The 12,436-nt window shown below is 40.7% G+C and overlaps 1 protein-coding gene across 1 annotated transcript; it reads left to right on the forward strand.

Annotated features, from left to right (window-relative positions):
• Positions 1-985: 985 nt before the first annotated feature.
• LOC307069749 (protein ARMCX6-like) lies at positions 986-11,209 on the forward strand (the record flags this gene model as incomplete). The annotated part of the gene is made up of 2 exons (XM_079728075.1): positions 986-1,145; positions 10,659-11,209. 2 exons carry the CDS (start codon positions 986-988, stop codon positions 11,207-11,209), a joined length of 711 nt encoding a protein of 236 aa, XP_079584201.1.
• Between the last annotated feature and the right edge of the window lie 1,227 nt (positions 11,210-12,436).

Raw genomic sequence — 12,436 nt, forward strand, 5'->3', positions numbered from 1 at the left:
TTCTTCCAATCCATGAGCATGATATATCTTTCCCTTTGTTTGTGTTGTCTTCAATTTCTTTTATCAATGTTTTATAGTTTTCTTAGTACCAGTCTTTTGCTTCCTTGCTTAGGTTTATTCCTAGGTTTTTTATTCTTTTCTTATGCAGTTGTAAATGTTTTCATAATTTTTATTTCTGATAGTTTGTTGATAGTGTATAGAAATGCTACATATTTCTGTATATTAATTTTGTATCCTGAAACCTTACTGAATTTATTAGTTCTAATAGTTGTTTGGTGGCATCTTTAAGATTTTCTATAAATAGTATCATGTCATCTGCAAACAGTGACAGTTTTACTTCTTCTTTTCCAATTTGGATGCCTTTTATTTCTTTTTGTTGTCTGACTGCTGTGGCTAGGACTTCCAATAGTATGTTGAATAAAAGTGGTGGGAGTGAGCATCCTTGTCTTGCTCCTGATATTAGAGGAAATGTCTGTGTCCTTCCCTGGGTTAGAGAAGTTTCCAGCTATTATTTCTTCAAATAAGTTTGCTGCCCCTTTCTCTCTCTCTTCTCCTGGGATCTCTATAATGCAAATGTTAGCTTAATGACATTCCAGAGGTCTCCTAAACTATCCTCATTTTTTAAAATTATTTTTTTGTTTTTTCTGTTCAGCTTGTGTGATTTCCACTACACTGTCTTCCAGTTCACTGATCCATTCCTCTGTATCATCTAATCTACAGTTGATTCCTTCTAGTGTACTTTTTAAAAATTTTGGCCACGTTGGGTCTTCGTTGCTATGCACAGGCTTTCTCTAGTTGCAGTGAGCAGGGGCTACTCTTTGTTGCAGTGTGTGGGCTTCCCATTTGTGGTGGCTTCTCTTGTTGTGGAGCATAGGCTCTAGGGTGTGCAGGCTTCAGTAGTTGTGGTGCATGGGCTCAGTAGTTGTGGCTTGTGGGCTCTAGAGCACAGGTTCAAGTAGTTGTGGCGCACAGGCTTAGCTGCTCCATGGCATGTGGGAGTTCTTTCTACTACAAGGACACTGATGCTAACGAGGAAACTCCCCAAACAGCTGCCCGAGCTTTAAGAGCAGAATCTTTGTTTCCTATACCCCTCAGGCTCTTCTGTTTGCAAGCTCCACTGGCCTTCAAAGTCAGACATTCTGGAGGTTTGTCTCCCTGGTGCAGGACCCCCAGGCTGGGGAGCCCAATATGGGGCTCAGATCCTTTGCTCTTTGGGGAGAACCTCTGTGATTGTGTTTATCCTCCCACTTGTGGGTCACCTACCCAAGGATGTGAGTCTTGGATATATTGTGTGTCTGCCCCTCCTACCCATCTCATTGTGGTTCCTTCTTTATATCTTCAGTTGTGGAAGATGTTTTCTGCTAGTCTTCAGGTCATTCCCATAGATAGTTGCTCTGTAAATATTTGTAATTTTGATGTTCCCATGAAAGGAGGTGAGTTCAGGGGCTTACTCCTCCACTCTCTTGGCCACACCTCCCCTCTTTCTTATTTTCTAATACAGGTTTCCACTGCTGTCCAAAAGTAGAGTGTTCACAAGCCAAAATGGCTTAAAATGAAGAAGCAATTACCTTAGGACAAATATTGTTAATGGATGCACAAAATAAACTGAGGTAAAGCACAGATGCTCACAGACACAGTTCAAAGCTATGGTACCTTGATGCTGAGATGATGAGTGTAGTTCACAGGGAAGGAGCTTGGCAGTGAATGCTACTCTCACTCCTTGGGGTGCATGCTGCTTCCATAATAGCTTGGCTTGCTGCAAAACAAATGCTGAATGCTATTTTCTCTTTTCATCTTTTTCCATAAAAGCAAAAATTGCCTTTGGATTTCTTTCAGTTTGTGAAAACTGGTACTAATGTAGGTCTTTTGTAAAAAAACAAGTAGCATGAAGCAAACTTTCAAAAAGCAGGGGAAATTTGTGTATGCATTAAATTCCATAAATTTAGCACTGTTTTCACTGGATACTATAATTTTTGATAAGTTGTATCAATATTTTTATTTTCATTTATTTCAAAATATTAAAAAATTTCTTTTGTGACTTCTTCTTTGACCCATGTTTTAGGAGTGTGTTGTTTAATCTTCAAATATTTAGAGATTTTGCAGCTATCTTTCTGTTATTGATTTATAGTTTAATTTCACGTGGTCTGAGAGAATACTTTGTATGCTTTCTACCCTTTTAAACTTGTTAAGTGTGTTTTATGGCCTAAAATGTGGTCTGTCTTGGTTAATATTTTATGTGAGCCTAAGAAGTATGTGTATTTTTTGCTGTTGTTGGATTAAATATTCTACGAATGTTAATTAGATCCAGTTGATTAATGGTGTTTTTTTTCTCCCTTTACATGAGACAGGAAGTCTAGATGGAGCTGGAGCCAGCCAGTTGTCCTTCCCCCAGGTCAGATAAGGCCCTGGTAAAGTAGTTTCCCTTTCAGGATAGCCTTTGTTATGGAGAACATTTTGGATGTATTTCAAAATGGTTATTTTTCCCCTGGGCATAATTCAAAATGGTTATTTTCCCCTCCCCCTGACAGAAACATGAGGGAAATTTTCTCTGATCTTCATTGTGAGAATCTGTTGGGTTCCATCAGGGAAGAAAATAGTGAAAATGTGATGATCCCCCCAAAAGTGCCCCTGCCCATAGATTTTTAACTCTTAAGCTAATCCACATGCAGCCTCTAGCAATTCAAAATGACCATTGAAGGTATTCTGACCAGTTACTGCTTCAAGTAGTCTAATCTTAGCAGTGATTCTTCCTATATCTCCAGACTTTGGGGGTGTTGTTTTGCCCTGTGACCTCAATTCTTTGATCAATCTTAGAGAAGTTGTTGATTTTCTATTTGTTCAACATTTTTCTTATTGTAAGGAGGGCAATGAGGACTTTCAACTCTTCATATGTTGGAGCTGAAGCTGAAGGTCTCTATTACATTTTTACTTTGAGAATTTCCATATGATTCTTTTCCTCCCACATTTCAGTTATTGGGTGAAAACATCTATCTTGTTTTCTGTTTTCTTGTATATATTAATCACAATTCTTTTAAAGTCTATGTCTGATACCTCTAATAGCTTAATCTTCTATAGGTCCATTTCTATTGTTTATTTCTTTTTCTCCTTTAAAAAATTCTGTTTGTCATATCTCTTGGTATGCTTTTGTTTGAGTGCTAAATATTATGAATGAAAAATTCTAGAAAATGTAGATGACTTTGTCTTGATTTGTAGAAGATTTGCTTTGGCTTTGGCAAGGCAGTATAAGAGTAAATTACCTTAAGCTAATCAAGAATTGAACTAAGTTGAGGTTGGATTTCAATCTTTGTCAGACCTATTCTATTTCTAGTTCACCCTTATTCCTAGGGTGTAATCCTTCAGGGGTTCTAACTGACAGCCTAGGGAATTTATTAGGTCCCCCACCCTTGGAAAACTACAAACTCCAGTTTTTATCTTCCCTGTACTATGAAGCTGCCAAAAGCTCAGTTTATCTTCCTAGCCTCTTTTTTTTTTTTTTTTTTTTTTTGCGGTATGTGGGCCTCTCACTGTTGTGGCCTCTCCCATTGCAGAGCACAGGCTCCGGACGCACAGGCTCAACGGCCATGGCTCACGGGCCCAGCTGCTCCGCAGCATGTGGGATCTTCCCAGACTGGGGCACGAACCCATGTCCCCTGCATTGGCAGGCGGACTCTCAACCACTGCGCCACCAGGGAAGCCCTTCCTAGCCTCTTAATTGCCTTTTTCTACTTCGTTTCTTTGCTTCTAGCTCTACACCCATTAAGAATTGGTGAATGCCTCAAAGAGAAAATCAGTTTCATTTCTTTGTAATTTCCTTTCTCCAGGATCTTAGCCCATCAAATCCTGGATGTGTAGGTAGCCCTAAGTTCTAGATTTTGAATCCTTAACTCTGTGTAACTGCTGAAAGTTCTACTAAGGTTTTTTGACTCTTAGCAGCTTATTTTTCAGTCTTTCCACCCATGTTGATAATGAATTGACAAATGCTTCAAGAGGAAAATTGGTGTCAAATGTGTTTCACCTCTTTAAGTTTCCCTTCTCTCCACGATTTTGGTACTTCAAATCCTGGCTGCTTTCACAGCTCTCCAATGTCTTTTTATTTTGGTTGCGTTAGGTCTTCATTGCTGTGCACAGGCTTTCTCTAGTTGTGGTGAGCAGGGGCTATTCTTCGTTGCGATGTGTGGGCTCTAGGCGCGTGGGCTTCAGTACTTCCAACACGTTGTCTCAGTAGTCGTGGCACGTGGGCCCTGGAGCAGGTGGGCTTCAGTAGTTGTGGCTCACAGGCTCTAGAGCGTCGTCTCAGTAGTTGAGGTGCACAGGCTTAGTTGCCCCGCGGCATGTGGGATCTTCCTGGACCAGGGATCAAACCCATGTCCCCTGCATTTGCAGGCAGATTCTTAACCAATGCACCACCAGGGAAGTCCCACTCCAATGTCTTTAAACAATTTAACTTGTTTAAATGTAATAACAATTTATTTTTCAGCTTTTCTTGTCCTTCTAAGTGAGAGGATTGGTCTTCTATTAGTAGGCTGTCATAGCCAGAAGCAAACTATCCTCTGTAACTTTGAATGTAATATTTTTATTACCATCCCATGCAAAATATTTTCAAATTTTAATTATGATTTCTTCTTTGACCCATGGGTTATTTAAAAATGTATTTCCTAATTCCAAAAAATCTGCAGATTATTGGTTATATTTTTATGACTGATTTTTAGTTTATTGCACCATGGTTAGGGAACACACACTGTATGAGTTTAATCTTTTGAAATTTGTTAAAACTTGCTTTATGTAGCAGTATATGATCAATTTTGATACAGACATACCTCAGATATATTGTGGGTTCACTTCCAGATCACCACAACAAAGTGAATATCACAATAAAGTGAATCACATGAATATTTTAGTTTCCCAGTGCCTATAAAAGTTATGCTTACAGTATACTGTAGTCTATTAAGTGTGCAATAGAATTATGTCTAAAACATAATGTGCATACCTTAATTTAAAATACTTTATTGCTAAAAAATGCTAGCCGTCATCTGAGCTTTCAGCGAGTTGTACTCTTTTTGCAATAATAACATCAAAGATCACTGATCACAGATCACCATAACAAATATAATGATAATGAAAAACTTCGAAATATTGTGAGAATTACCAAAATGTGACACAGAGACATGTAGTGAGCAAATGCTGTTGGAAAAATTGTACCGATAGACTTGATGCAGGGTTGCTACAAACCTTTAATTTGTAAAATATGTAGTATCTGTGAAGTGCAATAAACAGAAGTACAATAAAATGAGGTATGCCTTGTATATGTTTCATACGTTTTTTGGAATGAAACTTTTGTGATTGTTGAGTGTAGTTTTATACCAATTAGGGATTGAACTAATTGAGTCATATTTGCTAATCATGTTCAAATCTTCTATATTCCTGCTATTTTTATCTGCTTATTCTGTCAGTTATGAAAAAAGCTATTTTAAAATCTCTCACTATGATTGGGCACCTCTATTATTTCTTATAGTTCTGTCCATTTTTTGCTTTATATACCACATCTTCTTTTTTTTTTTTCAGAGGTGAAAGACAATTTATTACTCACATCAATAGCAGTAGCCAGAGTATCAGCATTTTTACACCAGTTCCTGGATCCCAATTCCCAGCTGGTGATATGAAGAGAGCCAGATGACACCAACACACACAATGAGATGTGTCACAGAAGAACTCTGAGCTTAAAGAATCTGAGTCTTTTATCCTTACTAGCAAATCTTACCTTTGCTCATGAGGGAGACACTATCTCTATCTTCCAAGGCTGTTTGCTATGCAACCTTGAAAAGACAGTTCAGAACAATGGGCAGTGAGTGCCTTACTCAGAATATGTGCAGGCACATGACCAAGCCATAGAGAATTGTCTCCCCACAGAGTGCAGCTTAAGAAGGATTTATTGCACCTAGCCTCGATCAGATGACCAATTAATGATTTCTGACACTGACCCTGGAGAAAGTACTTGCAACATTTATGCCATATATTGCATATTACATAATTAGTTACCAAAAAAGATATAAAACTATAAGAACTATAAGAGAGTTCAGTGGTAATATACAAAATAAGTATATATTAAATCATGATATATATCACATCTTCTAATCCTAGATTTTATCCTACTTGAGATTTGAATGGCTTCTTGAATATGTAGCTTGACATTTTGGAAAGTTTCAGAAAATTGTCAACCATTATTTCCTCAGATATTACTTCTGCCTCATTCATTCTCTCCTCTCTTCATTCTCTCCTCTTCCTGGGTTTCAAGTATACATATGTTACTTGAAATCTTTCCGTATTCTCTGTCTCTTAGCCACTCAATTTTTTCATCCATTTGTGACTCTGGCATTTTTTCTGGATAGTTTCTTCCAACCTACCTTCCTGTTCAATAATTTTCTCTTCATCTGTATGTACTCTTCTGTTAAATCCTTCCATTCAGTTCTTAATTGAGATTATTCTATTTTTCAGGTCTAGAATTTCTGTTTTATACTTTTTAATAGTTTCCATTTATCTGCAGAAATTCTCTATATTGTCCTTTATCTCCTTAAGCATAGTAAGCATATTTATTTTAAATCTATGTCTGATAACTCTAATATCTGAAGCCCTGATGTGTCTTTTTCTATTGCGTGTCATTTCCAATGACTTTTGTTAATTTTGTCTTGTCTTCTTGTGTACTTAGTTGTTTTCAATTGTGTGCTAGATATAGCATTTTACAAAACTTCAGAAATAATTTGAGACTGATATTGTTTCTCTCTGAAGAGAATTTGTATTTGTCTCTGCAGGGCACCTAGAGGCATTAGCAGTCTGGAATTACCTTAATCCAATTTCCAATGGTTGGGATTACTTAAAGTTAAACTGAAGTCCTTGTAAAAGCCTGTCTACGTGACCTTTTTTTTTTTTTAGATTCCATATATATGTGTTAGCTTACGGTATTTGTTTTTGTCTTTCTGACTTTGTATGACAGACCCTATGGTCATGAAGAACCTAGGGGCAAGATGGGAATAAGGACACAGACCTACTAGAGCATGGACTTGAGGACACGGGAAGGGGGAAGGGTAAGCTGGGACAAAGTGAGAGAGAGGCATGGACATATATACACTACCAAATGTAAAATAGATAGCTAGTGGGAAGCAGCCGCATAGCACAGGGAGATCAGCTCGGTGCTTTGTGACCACTTAGAGGGGTAGGAAAGGGAGGGTGGGAGGGAGGGAGACGCAGGAGGGAAGAGATATGGGGACATATGTATATGTATATGTATAACTGATTCACTTTGTTATAAAGCAGAAATTGACACACCATTGTAAAGCAATTATACTCCAATAAAGATGTTAAAAAAAAAAAGCCTGTCTACGTCTCCTTCACTCTGACTCTGAGGTGCAGCTCTTTCATCATCACAATCCAAAGATTTTAGGGTTTGCCAGGTATACCTCTTGGCAAGATTTGGATTCCAGTATCTGTCTCCCTAGTCCCCCAAGGCTACCCAAAATTCTACATAGCCCCTCAGTAGTTCCCTCAATAACTGCATATGTGCCATTGGGAAAAGTGGCCGTAACATTAAGCTCAACTTTTCCCACTCCTCTTCTGAACCAGGTATTCTTCACCATCTTGTTAGACCTCTAGTGCCTTCAGGGAAATGAAAATCTATGTTTTGTCCAGCTTCTCCAGATCAGAAGGAGGATTGGTTTCGTTTACTCATCTCCCATTTCCCTAACTCGTTATTGAGGACTTCTGGTAAATTTTTGTAGAAGTATACCATATACACAGAATAGTGAACAAATCCTAAGTGTTCAGCTCAATAACTTTTCACAAAGTGAGTAAGGAACAAAACATGAACAGCACATTGGAAGCTTCCCCCATGTGCCCATCTAGTCAATAGTGCATCCCAAGGGTAACCCCTATTCTGACTTCTAAAGCCATGGATTAGGTTTATGTGTTTCTTTTAACTTTCTGTAAAGGAAGTCACACAGTATGTATTCTTTTGTATCTTTTTTTTTATTTTAGCTAACATTGTGAGATTAATCCATACTGTTGCATATATAGTATTCATTGCCATTTATGAATATACACCACATTTATGAATATACTGTATTTTATTTATCCATTCTACTGTTAATGGATATTTGAGTTGTTTTTGGTTGGGGATAAAATGAACAGTGCTACTATGCATATTGTTATTCTTGTCTTTTGGTGAACATATGTATGCATTTGTGTTGTGCATAAGGTCATCAGTTGTGCATATTTCTAGTCTGAAGAAAAAATTAAGATCTAGGTCCTGGAGTGTGTGAACTCAGCAAGGTAAATGCTGCCTTGTGGGGGCCTGTCTGAGAAACCAGGTGGTCTTTACCAAGAGATAAATCTGTTCATCTCCATGTCCCATTGACCTTAGCAGTTGGCACTATACCTAGAATGTATTATGCCTTAAATATATGTCTCAGAAATAACCAGTGGTGACATTTTGGCAAACATCACTCCAGAAAACTCCTTATGCATATAAAAGCATGTACAAATCTTTATAAAAAACCAGTATTTCCAAGAAAATGAGCAGAGGCAATAAATATCTAAATTATCTCTTGCTTTATGTTTTATTTCATGCAATGTGCTTTCTCATGGGTCCAAGAAAGATAATGGATATTAGTGGCTGAGTGGAGGGGAAGTGAAGAGATGGGCTGTTGCCCTATATTCTAAGAGAAGATAAAGAAGTATAAACTGAAATAGTTGCTCCAGGAGAAGATAGGTTCCTTCCTTGGAAATTAGAGAAAGGCAAATTTCAACAAAATGGAAATGCCTTATCTTTTGGTCTCTAGGATTGGCAAAGACGAAATGAGTGACAGGTCTGGTGTGCTTGGGGGGAAAGGAGAGGGGCGGGCATACTCTTGCATCACTACTGGTAGGAGAGAAACTTGGGGACCATGGCTCATTGGTGACGTATCTCAGGTGACCAAGAATTGTGGAGAGGTGGTCTTTTTGGTCCGGCCATCAGCTTCCTGTTGATATCAGGGAGATGAGTTTGTAGCCAAGTGAAGAAGGAAGAAACTGCTCTGATTGTGTTCAGGTTGGTGTGAGAGTGAGCATTGCCTGAGGAGTCTTGGGGTCGCGGTGGAGTTAGGTAGCAGAGACCTGAAGGGGCAGAGTCAGCTTTCCCCACACCCTCAGGCTATCCACCAGCTCATTTTAGTTCTCTAAATGGTGCATGAGGTCGGGGGGAGAGCTGATGCTGGGATCTGGGAGCGAGAGGTGGGGACCGTTTGACAGTCTTGAATCAGTAAAAGGTAGGAACTGTGGCCTAACACCCTGCACTAAATGTTCACAGACCTTTATCTGTTGGTTAGCTTGACTGTCTGTAGGGGGCAGCACAACCCAAAGGAAAGGAAGAGGAAACCCATTACATACAGGATATTTAGTAGAAACTGAAGTGAGCAGTTCTTTCAAGGAAACGTGGGGCCTGGACCGGTCACAAGGTGGCGGTAGAGGCAAGCCCAAAACTAGAACCTGTTCTTTCACTATCCTGTCTTCAGAAAAGCATTACTTAACCCCAATCCTTTTTGGATCTGGGGAAGCAGTGTTTATAGAGCAGAAATGACGGGTAGAACAGAAAAGTGGCCATTTGATGGGAGAAAGCGAGGTCAAGAGAGTGACTGGGGCACAGAGGAATGGAAAAGGTGGGCATTTGTGGGGGAAGGATGGGGTGATGAAAGGGTCTGGAGGGCAGGGTAGGGGATGTGCCTAAGAACTAAATGGGAGACATTTGAAAGCCAGATTTCTCACTCTGGAGAGAGGACACTTATGTGCCTGTACATCTACCAGTCTCCATTCTTTCTTCTGTGTCTACAAGTAGACATAAATCTAGGCAAAGGAAGAAGGAAATTGCTCCACACACGGTTATCTCTTGGAGATAGGGATGGGGAGGGAGGTTGGAGTCAGAATGCAGGGTCTAGAGGCAACTCAGATACCTCTCCTAGCCATTGTTCTCCTCTCCTCTTACTTGGGTGCTAGAAAAGTTAAATGCTGTACCTCTGAGGAAACAGTGGGAATGAGCTTAAGGGAGATAAATACCAGAGGAGAAACGTTTGAAAGTTAAGACCCTAACTCAGGAAAGAGAGATACTGATACCCTTGTATCCTGAGTATTGACATGTATATCTATGGAAACTCATATGAAAGCTCTATGTATTTGCATTCCCACTAGTTTCTTGTCAGATGGCAGTTAGTGCAATTTGTGTCCAGGAAAAGAACGTTCAACAGTCTCCTACCTAGAACACTACAATTAGATAGCTTTTAAAAGAGTGAGAACCTCCTGTGGCTTGCCATAGATATAGAGTGTGCTCAAAATGCTGATTTAGTGAAAGCAGTTCTGGAGGTCAGGGCTAGAAGTTGCTACAGTGTTCATCCACTAATCAGAAGAGGATATAACCACAGTGAGAAACAACCAGAATTGTAGGGAACTTCATATGGATAAGGATGGGTAAGGGGTATGGTCTTTACTCGAAGATCCAGGAAAAGCCAAGTCCTGGGGATGAGGTTGACATGAGACATGGGCAGTAAGAACCTAGGGCCTCTCAAAGAGGAAATACTCTGAATGAACAAAAATCACTCTTTCACTAATGAAAATGATGACCCTTTTTAGTGATGCTTAAGATATTGAAAATTTCAGTTGTGTTCTTGGCCTCTCCAAGTGCCCTTTCATTCAGGGAAAAGTGTTGTTAGCTCAGCCCCGGGACACTGGTTTTTCATTTAGCCACGATATCAATAGTCATTTGGCCAGCCTCTCCATTGCTGGAAACACGATCCCTATGCCCGACCCTGCTGTTGAGGCTTTCTGTGCCCCGGATAACTTGAAAGCCAGTGTTGAAAATCAGCGCCAGATTAAGATGTACATCAACGAAGTGTGTCGGGAGACTGTGTCACTTTGCTGCAACTCATTTCTGCAGCAGGCCGGATTAAATTTGTTAATAATCATGACAGTTATTAATAACATGCTTGCCAAGTCCGTTTCAGACTTGAAGTTTCCTTTGATACCAGAGGGAAGTGAATGTGCTGAGGGGCACGTTCTGAAACCCTTGATGGGTTTGTCCGAAAAGCCAGTGTTGGCGGGGAAGTTGCTGGGAGCCCAAATGTTGCTCTCCTCCCTGTCCCTCTCTATCAGGAACGCAAACAGACAGCTTCTCCCAGAAATCCCGGCCTCTTAAATGGCCCCCTCCAACAGGATGGGACTGATCCACCCCAAACCAAAACCCGATCAGTGAACACACACTTGTGTTCTCAATCAAAGACTCTGCAGTGGGTGCTATTGAAGATCCAGCCTTAGCCAATAGCCATATCTCTGGGTGAAAGTTACACTTGCTAAATCCAGGACCACTCTCTGGTTGGCCAGGCAGGGGTTCCCACAGAGCTTTAAGTAAATTCTTGGTTTTGCAGTCTGCAGGCAGTGCGCATTGTAAATTGCTCCCTTGCAGCCTTCCTCCTGTGGTAAAGGGATCATTTCAGCTGTGTAGTGAAAGAACAACATTTTCTAGCCTGACAAGGGATGCCTTGCCTGTGGTGGTCTCCCTGTCTAAGCTGGACCGTCTTGTGGAGACCAGACCCATATGGGAGCTGGTGCCGAAAATGCATTGTTTGCTGCGTAGGCTGCATTCTTTTTCATTTACTCTCTTTTCTTCACGAGCCTATGGATGGTAAACCTATTCAGCAAAAAATGTACACTCCCCTTCTGTGAGCTGTACTGACTCAGCCTCGTCCACCAAGTCTGCATTTTTATGTATCACCAATAAAGCTGTGTGCTTTAACTGGCAAAAACGAGAACATGGTACTTGTCTTTGAGTTTATAGCCTGCGTGAAGAGGAAGCCCAAAATACATGATCAGTGCTAACTAACGGGCATTTGCTCCTGACAAATGTCCACCTAGCAGTGCCCACAGGAGGCAGGGGAAGAGATGGGCTGCAGGGTTCAGGATAAGCTTCCAGCAGGGGCTGGGGGCGGGGCTGGGGCAGGGGAATGGGGTGGAGGGTGGAACTAAGAAGGACTGTTGGGAGGACTAAAGGAGACAGCACCTGTGAAGCAGGCAGCACAGTGCCTGATGCAGAGGAATCCTTCCCTCGATGAAAGTGTCTTTCCTCGCCTGCTGGCCTAGAGAGGAAGGTCAGTATCCTTGAGGTTTTGTCTGCACATCTTTGGGGGCCACAGGGCAACCCATCCCTGCACAATTTAGTGCACAGTTATAGCAGTAAGAGTTGCTGCTTGCTGAGTGCCTGCTTTGTGTTGTTCTCCCTCCTGAGAAGCAGCTGTGAAACCTACTTCCAGGCCCCCTCCCTTCCTTGGGTTGTGAAGCTCAAATTCCTGGCTGAGTGAAAAGGCTTGGCCATTGCTTCCTCTGGGGAACCTCCTTTCTGCCCTATCCCTGGTACTTCTGTGGGATC

This window comes from Hyperoodon ampullatus (assembly GCF_949752795.1).
Source record: "Hyperoodon ampullatus genome assembly, chromosome: X".
NCBI classification, from domain to species: domain Eukaryota; kingdom Metazoa; phylum Chordata; class Mammalia; order Artiodactyla; family Ziphiidae; genus Hyperoodon; species Hyperoodon ampullatus.